The 14466-nt window shown below is 42.9% G+C and overlaps 1 protein-coding gene across 1 annotated transcript; it reads left to right on the forward strand.

Moving 5' to 3' along the window:
* The first annotated feature begins 4771 nt into the window (after positions 1-4771).
* On the forward strand, positions 4772-14142 carry LOC149282437 (uncharacterized). The gene is made up of 4 exons (XM_089498203.1): positions 4772-4781; positions 7782-7956; positions 11038-11158; positions 12552-14142. The coding sequence occupies exons 2-4, from the start codon at positions 7882-7884 to the stop codon at positions 13619-13621; spliced, it is 1266 nt and encodes a 421-aa protein (XP_089354329.1). The 5' UTR covers positions 4772-4781; positions 7782-7881; the 3' UTR covers positions 13622-14142.
* The last annotated feature ends 324 nt before the right edge of the window (positions 14143-14466 follow it).

Consider the following 14466-nt stretch of genomic DNA (forward strand, 5'->3'; position numbering starts at 1 on the left):
TTCTGTGGAATCCTGGGATTTGTAGTTTCTTGGGCACCAGAGATCCAAAGCCACCCAAGGCAAGGCTCTCCAGGGCTCTCCTGGCCCTCCTTTGCTTACGAATACTGACTATCTCAGGGAGTCTCTATATTTGAGCATCAAGAAAACCTTTAGGTATTGTTAAGGTTGGGAAATCCTGTTTGGGGTCACTTCTGACTTTATGGACCTTACATCCTCCATTATGGGTTTCCTGAAGGCCTCAAACTGCCAACTGTGAAGCGCTAAGGTTGAGGTGGCCATTTTGTGTTCTTGCAGCCATTTTGTGGTCCAGCGGCCATTTTGAGACTGACCATTGTGACCTCAGTCTGATGCTTCTTACCTGAAGCCTTGATAGTGTCCCATTGTGATCTCAGGCTGATGCTCCTTACCTGAAGGACTGAGACTGGCCAATTGTGATCTCAGGCTTATCCTCCTTTCCTGAAGGATTTAGATGGGACTATTGTCACTTCAGATTGGTGCTCCATACCTGAAGGAATGACACCGGCCCTTTACCTCAGGCTGATGCTCATTGCCTGAGAGATTGAGATTGGCCCATGGTGACTTCAGTCTGATGCTCCAAACCTGAAGGATTAAGATGGGACTATTGTGACGTCAGGCTGATGCTCCTTTCCTGAAGATTGAGACTGGCCCATTGTGATCTCAGACTCAAGCTCCTTGCCTTAAAGATTTAGATAGGACTATTATGAGTTGAGGCTGGTGCTCTTTACCTGAAGGATTGAGACTGGCCCATTGTGACTTCAGCCTGAAGCACCTTCTCTGAAGGATTGAGAATGGCCCATTGTGACCTAAGGCTGATGCTCCTACCCTCATGCCTTGAGTCTCCCCATTTTGATTTCAGTCTGATGCACCTTGCCTGAAGTATTCAGATGGCGCTATTGTGACTTCAGGTTGTTGCTCCTTACCTTAAGCATTGAGACTCTCCCATTGTAATCACAAAATCAGAGAATTAGAGAATCATATAGTTGGAAGAGACCACTGGGGCCATCCAGTCCCCCCTGCGATGGAGGAACTCTCAATCAAAGCATAGTGAGATATGGCCATCCAGCCCCTATTTAAAAACCTCCAAGGAAGGAGACTCCAATACATTCTGAGGAAGGAGTGTGTTCCAATGTCCCTCCTAATGTTGAGCTGGAATCTCTTTTCCTGCATCCATTCCTCCGGTTCTTGTTCTCTGGAGCAGCAGAAAACAAGCTTGCTCCCTGCACAATATGGCATCCCTTCAAAAATTTAAACAGTGCTGTCATATCACCTCTTAACCTCACTTCTCCAGGCTAAACATCCACAGTTCCCTAAGTCGTTCCTCATAGGATATGGTTTCCAGACCCTTCACTATTTTAGTCGCCCTCCTTTGGACACACTCCAGTTTCTCAACATCCTTTTTGAATTGTGGGGCCCAGAACTGGACACAATATTCCAGGTGGGGCCTGAGCAGAGTAGAATAGAGTGGGACTATTACTTCCCTTCATCTAGACACTATACTTCTATTGATGCAGGCTAAAATTGCATTTGCCTTTTTAGCTGCTGCATCACACTGTTGACTCATGTTCAACTTGTGGTCTACTTGAACTCCTAGATCCATTTCATCCGTATTTTCATTCAGCCAAGTGCCCCCCATCCTGTATATGTGCATTTCATTTTTCTGCCCTTATGTAGTATGTTACATTTCTCCATATTGAATTTCATTATGTTAGCTTTGGCCCAGCTTTCTAGTCTATTCAAGTCATTTTGAATTTTGATCCTGTCTTCTGGGTTATTAGCTACTCCTCTTAATTTGGTGTCATGTGCAAATTTGATAAGTATGCCCCCAATTCTGTCATCCAAGTCATTGATGAAAATGTTGAATAGCACTGGGCCCTGGACAGAGCCCCACTGGACACCCCACTGGTCACTTCTATCCAGGATGAAAAGGAGCCACTGTTGAATATCCTTTGGGTTCGGTCAGTTAACCAATTACAAATCCATGTAACAGTTACCTTGTCCAGCTTGTTTCATGTTTTTGTTTTATATACTGTTTAATATGGTTAACTGCTATTAAGGGACATAGCTATGAGAGTCTATGATATGGGGTGCCCTATAAAACTTTTAATAAACGAAGAGGTATTGCAATCCTATATATACCTATTATTAGACATAAATCCAGAGAATGTTAGCCTTTTGGATGCCAGAAGGTTCCTCTCATTCTTCAGAGCAAGAAGCAACACTTCAGCTGCCTTCTAGAAGATAAAGCAAAAAGGCTTCCAAAAGAACTGAAGCCTTGGGCAAGTCACACTCTCTCAGCCTCAGAGGATAGCCATGGGAAACCCACTCTGAAGGAACCTGCCAAGAAAACCCCTTCAGAGACTCCCATAAGGTCACCATAAGACCTGGAAACAACTGGAAGGCAGACCCCAAGAACAACATTGGGAAATAGGTGCAAGCCTTGCCTTGGGAAAGTGTAATGACTGGGCTCCATTCAATGGAGGTCTTCTTCAGGCAGTAAAGGGAGGTTTATGCAAATGCAGAATGACATCACTGCTACGGAAGGCTCTCTTGACCAATCAGAGAGCAAGATGAAGGTTCTTCTGGAAGCTTCCGTGAGAAGGAGATATAAGGCCTGAGAGACCAAGAGACAGTTGGGGGAATTGTGTCGGTTGGAGATCGAGAGAGAGAGTTAAAGAGTGGATCTTGGAAGTTAGTCTCAGAATTGGACACTTAGGTCCATTTATTATTTTAATAGCTTGTATGAATTGAATATTATATCCTTACAAATATTGTACCTGCAAGATTCTTAATATCTTGTATGTCTTATATTTCAGTTATATTTCGTTATGTATAATAAATACCTCCTTAGAGTATCTACTACTCAACGCTCCTTTTACACGTGTCTTGGATCGGTTGATGCTTGGGAAGATCAGTGTAGGTTAAGGGAAGTCCTTTTATAATTCACTGGATGAAGGCAGCGGGATTTAAGGAATTTAAGGGTCTGCTGGGCTAAGAGCCATAATATCTAAATGTTTAATTAACAATTTGTAATCCACTCTGATAGCCTTTTGGCTGAAGAGAGAACGGTATAAAATTATTATTATTATTATTATTATTATTATTATTATTACAGGGCCGCAGTTTGGCTGCTTGGACCACCGGAGATCATCACAGAGAGTCAGTTGGAAAAGCGCATCTCACTCCAGAAAATAAAGGTACTTGAGGAGTTTGCACTCTACATCTTTCTGTAATAATAGCTACGAAACTGATGATAGCATTTGGGACATTTAGCCTTTTAAAAACAAATATTGCAGATTTAAATGCTGCTTTAAAACCTCTTTCCATCTGCCAGCTTTGCGCTGGTTTTGGGGGAAAATGAGAAAGTGATGGGAGGGAGGGACTGCCAACAGAATTAGGAGATGCATTGCAGGCTATGGACAGTTTGCGGCCAAGAAAGGTCCAAAACACATGGCAGCAATAGTCCAGTTTGAGAGCGCTTTAACTGCCCTGGCCCAGTGCTAGGGAATCCTGGGAATCGGAGTGTATTGTGGCCCCAGAGCTCTCTGACAGAGAAGGCTCAATGTCTCACAAAACTACATTTGGCCATGTGGATGCTGGGAGATCCAGTCCAGGAAATACACCTTAACTCCCATTGGCAGGATAAAAGGCTACTACTGTCTTTCAGATCCAGTTTGCCCCAAATCCTTTATGAGGCCAGAAACCCCTTTGTTAGGAAGCGAACACCGAATATCTCAGGAAGGCCCTATATCTCCAAAGACTCCCTCCCTCCAGGACCTCCTTCCACTCTTCCCTCAGTCTCTCTCTCTCCCCTGAAGGCCTCAAACTGACAACTGCCAAGCACTGAGGAAGAGGCAGCCATTTTGTGTTCTGGAAGCCATTTTGTGCTGCTTGTGAGTGTGAGGCATAATGTTCCAGAACCTTCTCTGAGGCGTCAGTTGAACAGAGGTCTCTCTTTCTCTCCTGAGGCTCCAGAGTCAGAAGGAGGCCAGACTTCTTGGGCCAAAAGGAAGGCAGTGTGTCCCTTTGTGCCTTTGGCCCTCTATTTTGGGGTGAAGGAAGGAAAGAAGGGAGGGAGGGAGGGGTCTGAGGAAGGGAGGCAGGGACACAGGGCCAGTGGGAGGCTGGGCTTTGGGGGCTGGGACAGAGAGGTGGGGAAAGAGACCCTCCCTTTGGGCCCTAGCTGGGGAGGGTCCCACCAGTCCTTGCCTCCCCCTTTGGGAAGGGAGACCCCCTCAGCCCCCTGGACTCACTCCTGCCACTCATTCCTAGAATGGCTGGGACTCAGAGGCATTTCCTAGGCATTGTCACCTTCTGCCCTTCATGGCCATTGGCACTGACCTTTTCCCCATTGCCTTCCCTCTCTCAGCCCTGTGGACCTCCTCCTCCTTCGCACTCAGAGCAACCCTTCTCTACAGCTGAGGAGACAGCCTCTGACCCAGGGAAGCTCCAGCCATAAAGGACTGCAGAAGAGGCCTTTCTGGGGCTGCAGGAATCAGGGTCTTTGTACTGAAGGTAGGTCTTTATTCCTGGAGCTGAAAGAGGACTTTGTTTAAATCCTTCAGTCCAGGATTGTGTGGAAGGGCTGCAGCTGAGAGACTGAGCCCATGCTTTGCAGTCATAAAGCCCCAAATTCAGTCTCTGGCAGCACTGTCTTCCCAGAAGGTGGAAGTGAGATTTCCAGACCCCAGACACACAGTGCGCCAGTCAGTCCTTTGTGTGGGGACTGTGTGTGTCCGTGTTGTTTGCTAGAGCTTTGTGAGGTATTTGTTCCACTGGGTTTTTAAAAAAGCATTTACATATCCCAAAAATGAGCATAATCCAGGATGCAGTCTTCCCTCATAAACCTATACAGAAGAAGCAATGGAAATCCAGAAGAAATTTAGATATCTAAAACAAAGTAATTTTGAGCAAGCAAACAAGCCAGGAAGATGGCTTGCCAATAAAATAAGGAAGTTAAAAGAAAGAAACATCATTAAACAAATAAAGATTCAACATTAGCTACTGGCCAAAATAAAATTACGAAGACCTTCCAAGAATTCTATGCTAAATTGTATAAAGGATCTCAAACCTCTAGGGCCAAAATAGAGGAGTTTTTGGAAAAAGCTAACTTAAAGCCACTTTCAGACCAACAAAGAAATATATTAAATGGACTGATCATAATAGCAGAAATCATCGAAGTAATAAGAAAAAGTTAAAAAGGGGAAAAGACCAGGAATGATGGCTTCACTGCCAGTTATTATAAAGTATTTGAGGATCAACTGTTAATACCACTGAAATTAATGATAAATGCAATCAAAGACAACCATTATCCTAAAATGTAGAAACAAGCTAATATAACTTTGCTGTTAAAAGAAGATAGAGATGCAACTGAGATAAAGAGCTATAGGCTAAATTCCTTATTAAATATGGATTATAAATTATTTTCTGTGATTTCGGCTGATAGACTAAAAAAAGACTGGATTCAAAAGGACCAATCGGGATTTCTTCCTCACAGACAACTCAGTGATAACATACAAAACATCTTAAATATAATTGAATATTTTGAAAGGCACAACGAAAAAAACTTGCACTTATCTTTGTCGATTTAGAAAAGGCCTTCAATAACATAGGATGGAATATGCTATTTGCAAGACCTGAAAAAATCTAAATAGGAGCTTTTTATTTAAGATGGATAAAGGCAATGTATAAAGATCAAAGAGCCAAACAAATTGTTAACTATAAAAAAAGAAGAATTTAAGATTTCTAAACGTAAATAGCAAACTTTCCCACTATCACCCTTTTGTTCGTTCTGATCCTTGAAGCACTGAATAATAGGATAAGATTAGAAAATAAGATCAATGGAATAAAAATTAAAAACAATTGAGTTTAAAATGAGAGTCTTCTCAAACAACATTTGTATTCCCTGGAGAACCCAGAAAAGAGCATAAGAAAACTGATGGATGTAATAGTGGAATTGGAATATGTTTCAGGACTAAAAGGAAACAGAGACAAAACAACAATAATGACAAAAAATATGGGAGAAAGGAAGAGCAAATCCTGGAAGAAATTAGTGGATTGAAAGTGGGAAAGAAAGTTAAATATCTAGGAATAAATATAACAAATAAAAACTCAGATCTATTTCACAATAACTATGAGACACATGGAAGGAAATCAGAAAAGACCTAGAAAAATGGGGGAAATTACACTTATCGCTATTAGGAAGAATATCACTGATCCAAATGAGTTTCCTTCCTGAAATGCTGTTTCTGTTCCAAGCGATACCCATCATCCAGAATGAAAATCCATTGAATCAATGGCAAAAGGAAATCTCAAAATGTATTTGGAATTAAAAAAGAGCTAGGATAAAAACGAAAATACTTTGTGATGACAAAAGTAGCGGAGGTCTGGGTTTACCAAACTTAAAACTTTATTATGCTGCTTGTTGTTTAGTTTGTATTAGAGAATGGGTTCTGTTAGAGAAAGAACAATTGTTATGTCTGGAGGGTAAACATTTAAGATTTGGGTGGCATGGATACCTAATTTACGGTAAAGAGAAAGTTCATAAAGAAAGCAGAAATCATTTAGTAAGAAAAGCTCTTTTGAAGATCTGGGGGGAAAACAAGTGTAGAATAAGCCCAAAAATACCTTTATGGTGTTTGCCACATGAGGCTCTTTTCGGGAGGAACAGTATCCAGAAAACTAAATGGTTGAGATACAAGGATGTACTGAAAGAATCGCAAGGAAAACTAGAGATCAAAACACAAGAAGAACCTAAAGAATCTGGCCTAGATTGTCACTGGTATCTTTATTGTCAAATGAGGGAGAGGTTTAAAATAGATGTGAAATTAGAAGGAATACAAAATGAAACATGGGAATTATGGAAGCCATGCTCCATGGTCATTCCATGCCTGATGAGAGTGTTGGGTGCGAGGCATTGGAGAAGCCTCCAGCTGTGTTTCTCTAGCCAGAAGCCAAAGGAAGGCCTTCTCCTCTGAGGGCCACTGGGGAGGTCAGGAGGTTTCAGCAGATGATGCGCTCATTTCACATCTAGCTACAGGGACATAGCCAGGGTCCTCTCCAATTCCCCATCGCCTGACCCCCCTCCACTCTCACAAGGCATGGAGTGTCAGGACCATGGTGAACAGGTCTGAGGAAATGACATGCATGTGGCCACTAGGTGGAGCTGTTGTGGAAGTCATTGACAGCTCTAGTGGCAGTTAGATGTGTCAGCACTTAAACAGAGCATCACTGGAATGTTGATGCAACTGTCAACTGTCATTCTCAACTGTCACTGAGGAAGAGTCAGACAGTATGTGCCTCAGAGTGGGTTGTTACTGGTGTGGGTGGTGTCGATGTATATAGTGTTGTACACGCTGGAACTTCTTATATGAATAAAAGCCTTATCTGAGAGAAGATTACAGTGTCTCTTTGCTCATTGAGAAAGCGACAGGTGTTTCTTCAGCTCACAATCTACTGACTACAGTCAAGGTGGAGTATCTGGCGTCATATGTTAACGTGTTGCCTCACGTGCTGCGCAACATAGCAACGTCAAAAGTGTTTTAACATGGAGTATGTGTTGTGTAGGAGAGTTGCAGTGAAGCTATGCTAGGTCCATGGGGCTTTGTTTGGTGAAGAGGGAGGAAAGAGATACCCACCTCTGCATTGGCCCAAAGGAGGCATATGTCACCTGAGTATCTCACTAGCAGCATGCTGTTCTCTGTGTCTTTGAGTGATGCAGGATTTCTTGACAAACCAAGCCTAACCCTAGTCTCTTTTCTCAGGAACTTCATCTCAGTCTCCTTGTACACAGCTTTGGGACATATTTTGCTGGAAGAGACCCAAGTGCAGTGCCACCAAGATCACCCCTCCCCTGCCCAACTAATGGCCAACACAGAGGCCAAGCAGAGGAAGTTGGGCTCCAAGAGAAAGAGGCTGTTGAAGTACAACAACTCTTTGGTGAGTTGCCATCCTGACTATTAGTTTCATTTGTGTCATTGTTGGGCCAGTTCATGAAAGTGAGTGGAGAACATATTGTTCCAATTTGGCAAAGAAAGTGCTGGTTAATCCTCTGTCACCCCACTTTTTCAGGGGCTTTAAAAAATGTCCCGGTTTCTCTCTCCTCCTCCCACTTTCCCCCTTCTCCTCAGCTCTCTTGAGTTGCTGCAAAATGACTTCCAAGGTGTTTGCACCCCATCAACTCAAAAGGGGGGAGAGGGAGAGGGAGAGAAGATAAGTTGCCAGGGTCTTCCCTTGCCAGGAGGCTGAGGCAAAAGCAAATTGCTGTGCCCTTCCTAGCTTGTGTGATCTTCCTCATAAACAACTTTGGCCATCTTCACCGCCTTCGGGTGTTGCTTGTGCACATGTGCCTTGCTTTTCCTGTCTGTGAAATGTTGGGGATATGGGAGACCATCTCTGGATCTAAATTGGGGGTGGGCCTAGTGGCCCTCAAGTCCAGAGTGCTCCCCAGAACTGTTTTTTAAAAAGGAGGCCACCCACCTCGGCGGGCCGGCCCGGTTGCCGCTGAAGGATGTCCCCGCAGCGGGAAAGGGTCCTTCCCAGCGAAGGTGGGACTTCCACCCGCGCTGTTGGGACTACAGGTCCCAGCAGACATCGCAGGAGGAAGGGCTCGCCGATTGGGCGGCGTCATCGGATGGCGCCGCCCGTTGATTTGGGGAAGGGTCGGGAGGCGGGCGTTGCAGCCCTTTCCAGGCCTCCCATTGGTTCGTGGGCCTACAAAAGGCCCACGAGGCGGCAAGGCGGGTGCCATTGCCAAGGAGCTCACCCACCCACCCTCCCTATGTGGGTTGGGCTATTGTCACAACTTTGTGGGGCGGTTGCATAGGTCTTGGATCTGGTGGGCGTGGTTTCCAGGGCTGCGTAGCACTGGATCTGGAGTCCATCCAGACACGGAGGTGCTGCAAGAGAGGCGGTGTTGCCATTGCGGGGGCATCATCAACACAGCGTCCCCGGTGGCAAGGGATAGTTATGTGTCGATGCACATCTGCAGATATGTGATCAATCGCTTGGGCGACCGTTGGTACAGGAGCGTAAAAGAAATCCCTTGCCATCCCGAAGCTTGGCCATGACCAAGCACTGGGGTTCATCCACTCAGCACTGGGCTGATGAATGACAGATCCAGACCTCATGCATTGGAGCCAACCCTACCTTATGGATTGGGGATATACCTTTTGTTATGCTAATAAAGTTGTGCCCTTTCCTCCAAATATGTGCTGTTCTCTTTTGTCCGTGGCGGCGTCCTTCTTAGGCAAATGACATTTCCTCTGAAATTTGGCAAGAAATGGCTAATTGCACCATAATTCTTTTGTAGCTAAATGTACTATATATGTGTTGGAAATGCCAGTATCCAAATCCATCCTCAGTATCCCAGCCATGGTCTAAATTATATTTTTTGTTATATTTTATATTATATTTAAAAGATTCAAGACAAACTGGATCTCAAAGGCAGTAGCTTTTTTGCATATGTATGTTGGGTATGATGGGCACAAACGGGACAAAGTCTTTAAAGAACATCTATTGAGGAAACCTTTCATTAATAACTGGCTAACTGTGAAAAAATGTTTTACATTGGACTTCCACTTTGGGTTTCCCCATAGGAGGCTTTTTTAGGCCAATGGGGAAAAGATCAGAGACATATTAACTCATAATAATGAAGGAAATGTTATATTAAGGTTAAAGGAAGAAATCATATCTAAAATAGGCCATATGAACTGGTTGAATTATATTCAACTTGAAAAAGGAATCATAGAATCATAGAATTGTAGAGTTGGAAGAGACCACAAGGGCCATCAAGTCCAACCCCTGCCATGCAGGAATTCACAATCAAAGCATGCCCAACAGTATGCAAAGGAATCTTGTAGCACCTTGAAACCAACTAAATGGAAGAGATTTTCAACATGAACCTTCATGGCCTTGTTCTCAATTCATCATGTGCATGATAGAGCTTGTCACAATAGGTCTACCAAGCCAGATTTACACAGGATAAGAGTTTATTTGGTTTTGAGAAAAAATATAATGAATATTAATGAAAGAAGATGAAAAAGATATATTATGTAAAATATATAACATCTTACTGAAAAGATCCCTTGAAGAAGTGGAAATTAAAGGTTCGATGACAAAATGGGCACAAGAGTTGGGATACAATTTAGACGTGGAAAAATGGGGAAAAGCTAGATTAAAAACAAAAAAAATTACTGTAGCACAAAAAATAAAAGAAAATTATTTTAAAGTTGTAAATAAATGGTATCAAACACCATTCTCAGTAGAAAAAAATATAAAGTAAAGGATAACCGGTGTTGGAGATGCCAAAAAGAAATGGGTACATATTTACATATGTGGTGGCAATGCACATATATAAAGTCATTTTGGGTGAAGATTCATTTGGAAATAAAGTTAATATTAAAAATTGATTTTGAGTTTGGACCAGAAATATATCTGTTAAACAAAACCTCATTACTAGACCCAGAGGAAGAAAGGAAATATTGGGAAATATTATTATACTTAATATCGGCTGCCAGAAGGATAATAACAAAGAACTGGAAATTACCTATCACCCCACAAACAGAGACTTGCCAAAATGAAATCCGGGAATTGAAAGATCTAGACAGATTAACAGCATTAATAAACAAGAAGGATATGGTTAAATGGGAAAAGGATTGGGAAGCTGTCAGACTTTATTTAACGGCTGCTCAATACCTCAAGGAGAGGTAAAAGAAACAAAACCTTTTTACAGTTTCTTGTGGAGAGTTATCAGGTATAAGCCTAATATATAACAGATTTGTAGCTTGTTGATATATGTTTTTATTTATCTTGTTGTAAAAATGCAAGCTTTGTAAAAAGAGAGATATATTACCACAATAAAAAAGGGAGGAAAAGACAGTAGCTTTTTGCTTGCTAACAGAATTTAAAGTTTATTTCCTGGACTGAATTCTGAGGTGATGAAATAATATTTGGATGCACCATGTGCTTCCCTCCCCTTTTCTTAGTCACTCTCTGGATGAGGGCTATTTCCTATTTCAGGTGACCTTTGCGGATGTGGCGGTCTATTTCACTGAGGATGAATGGAATCTGTTGACGAAGAAACAGAGACTTATGTACAATTATGTAATGATGGACAATTATGAGAATGTGGCTTCTGTAGGTAAGGAACCTGAATCCATTGCTCTTTCTATAAAGACTGAGGGCCCTTTCATACTGTATTATCATGTCGCTATGGTTCAACTAGAATTATAGAATCGTAGAGTTGGAATAGACCACAAGGGACATCCAGTTCAACTCCCTTCTGCCATGCAGAAATACATATTCAAATCACCTCCAAGAGATGGCCATCCAGCCTCTCTTTAAAGACCTCCGCCAAACTCTAAGGGAGTATATTCCACTGTCAAAGAGCTCTTACTGTCACGAAGTTCCTCCTAATGTTTAGGTGGACCCTCTTTCCCTGTGACTTGCATCCATCGTGCTGTCTCCTTTTCTCTGTAGCTGAAAAAAAGCAAGCCTGCTCCTTGCACAAGATGACACCCTTTCAACTATTTAAACATGGATATCATATCCACTCTTTATCTTCTTTTCTCCAGGCTAAACATAACCAGCTCTCTAAGCTGCTCCTCATAGAGCCTGATGGCTTCCATACCCTTCACCACTTTGGTTGCCCTCCTTCGGACATGCTCCAATTTGTCAACATCCTTTTTGAATTGTGGGGCCCAGAACTGGACACAGGATTATTCCAAGTGAGGCCTGACCAAAACAGAATAGAGTGGCACTATTACTTCCCTTGATCTAGAAACTATTCTTGTATTGATGCAGCCTAGAATCACATTGGCCTTTTTAGCTGCCGCATCACACTGTTGGCCCATGTTCAACTTGCGGTCTACTAGGAGTCCTAGATCCCTTTCAAGCCTAGTTTAATTGTGATAGCAACATCCTGTAGAATATTTGAATCTGTACTTCAGTGAGGCACTATTGCTCTCTAGTGTCTAAGGATCCTAAACTGCCAATTCTAGGATTTTGTGGAAAGAAGCCATGGAGATTAATGCTTTTCACACCCAAATGCTACTCAGCACATCCCTGAGCAAGTTTCCTACCATTTTTGGACCTTCCTCTATCCTTTTAAGGCTCTGGAGAGTTTTCTTGGGGGAAAGCCCTCCCTTGGGCCTGCAATGGCTCAGAGAGGGCCCAACAGTGGCAAAATGGCCTCCTCTGCCCTAAACAGATGCTGTTGGATGTTGGGGGCAAAATATTATTTCATCCCCCCCCAGGCAATACGGTTGCCCCTGAGATCTCCTCCAAACCTCACCAGTAGTCCATGCCTGTCTTATAGATGTTTTAAGGCTGCTCCCTGGCACTTGACCCTCACCAAAATTTGAGTCCAGGTCCCAGCCCCATTATTCTGCCTTTGGCAATGAGTTATTGGGATCTGACTCCAACTTAATTTAATATCAAATAGGGAGGAGTAAACATAGGGCTAAATCTTGAGCTAACATTTTCCTCTCTTAACTCTGATATTCAGTATTATCTATCATTGTCCTTCTTTACAGAAGAACTTGTCAGTCATGGGAGAGTCCACACAGGAGAGAAGCCATACAAATGCCATCATTGTGGGAAATGTTTTTCTCAGCAGACACACCTAGTGACACACCAGAGAGTCCACACAGGGGAAAAGCCATACAAATGCCAGCATTGTGGGAAAGGTTTTTCTCAGAAGTCAAACCTAGTGACACACCAGAGAGCCCACACAGGAGAGAAGCCATACAAATGCCATCATTGTGGGAAATGTTTTTCTCAGCAGACACACCTAGTGACACACCAGAGAATCCACACAGGAGAGAAGCCATACAAATGCCAGCATTGTGGGAAATGTTTTTCTCGGCATGCAAACCTAATGACACACCAGAGAATCCACACAGGAGAGAAACCATACAAATGCCAGCATTGTGGGAAATGTTGTTTGTCAAAGTCACACCTAGTGAGACATCAGAGAGTCCATACGGGAGAGAAGCCATACAAATGCCAGCACTGTGGGAAATGTTTTTCTCAGCAGTCAAGCCTAATGACACACCAGAGAATCCACACAGGAGAGAAGCCATATAAATGCCAGCATTGTGGAAAATGCTTTTCTGATAAGTCAGCCCAAGTGAAACATCAGAGAGTCCACACAGGAGAGAAGCCATACAAATGCCATCATTGTGGGAAATGTTTTTCTCGGCAGTCAAGCCTAATGACACACCAGAGAATCCACACAGGAGAGAAACCATACAAATGCCAGCATTGTGGGAAATGTTGTTTGTCAAAGTCACACCTAGTGAGACATCAGAGAGTCCATACGGGAGAGAACCCATACAAATGCCAGCATTGTGGGAAATGTTTTTCTCAGCAGTCAAGCCTAATGACACACCAGAGAATCCACACAGGAGAGAAACCATACAAATGCCAGCATTGTGGGAACTGTTTTTCTTTGAAGTCAAACCTATTGAAACATCAGAGAATCCACACAGGAGAGAAGCCATACAAATGTCAGCATTGTGGAAAATGCTTTTCTTGGAGGTCAGGCCTATGCAGTCACCAGAGAGGCCACACAGGAGAGGAGCCACACACATCCAAGCAGTGAACGAACATTATTTTTGTAAAGAAGGAATACAAAAATACTGTTTCAATCTGGCAGTGATAAGAAAAGGCCCTCATGATTTTATTTGTACATTTTTTTCTGTCCATATGTCTGTTTATGTTTTAATGTTATGTTTTGTTAAGTTTAGGTTTTAATTGCTGCTAGTATAGATAATTGTTTTGGGTTATAAATTTGGCTGGGGATTATGAGTCATGGTATAGGTTAGTTAGATGGGGGGCTGGGATTTGTTGCAACTGGCAAGTATAGCAATGATAGCATTCTGAATATGGAATGTTGGCTGGTAGTAGTAACAGAAAGGGAGCTTGCTTCTTCAAATGTCTGGGGCAGGGAGAGATTGTGCATGTGAGAAGGATGGCAAAGTGGGGCTGGTTAATAGTGAGGGATAGATGGTGGGAATTGTAGGTGGGGGCTAGGTTTGGTAGAAGGTGGAGTTTTAGGTTTTGGGGTTTCAATATATTCTGGGCAGTTCTGGCTTAAACATATTTCTGATATGTGTTTTCAATAAAGGTCTTTGCTGTTTCAACACACTGGATTCTTTGATGCACAGAATTTGTGAATATGCACAAAACTGACACTTTCTTCTCTCCTCAATCCTCAGCTCCATTCCCAGCTGTAAGAACAGCAGAGACAAACACACATCTATCTATCTATCTATCTATCTATCTATCTATCTACAGTATACACAGAGCTACTATTTCCAAAGCAGAGCCTTCCTTTCCTGCCTTTCCTGGGCTCCATTGCGGCCTCTTCAAAAATTTCCTCAAAAGAAGGAAGGAAGGAAGAAGGAAGGAAGGGGAGGCTGCTGAACCCTCGTACACTCCTCCTTC

The sequence above is a fragment of the Sceloporus occidentalis genome, unplaced genomic scaffold (genome assembly GCF_023333645.1).
Source record: "Sceloporus occidentalis isolate IW3139 unplaced genomic scaffold, rSceOcc1.0.p SCAF_114, whole genome shotgun sequence".
Lineage (NCBI taxonomy): Eukaryota > Metazoa > Chordata > Lepidosauria > Squamata > Phrynosomatidae > Sceloporus > Sceloporus occidentalis.

Coding starts and splice junctions, on each gene's coding strand:
- LOC149282437 (XM_089498203.1), top strand. CDS start 7,882: ATGGCCAACACAGAGGCCAAGCAGAGGAAGTTGGGCTCCAAGAGAAAG. Junction 7,957..11,037: donor TGAAGTACAACAACTCTTTG/GTGAGTTGCCAT, acceptor TTCCTATTTCAG/GTGACCTTTGCGGATGTGGC. Junction 11,159..12,551: donor TGAGAATGTGGCTTCTGTAG/GTAAGGAACCTG, acceptor CCTTCTTTACAG/AAGAACTTGTCAGTCATGGG.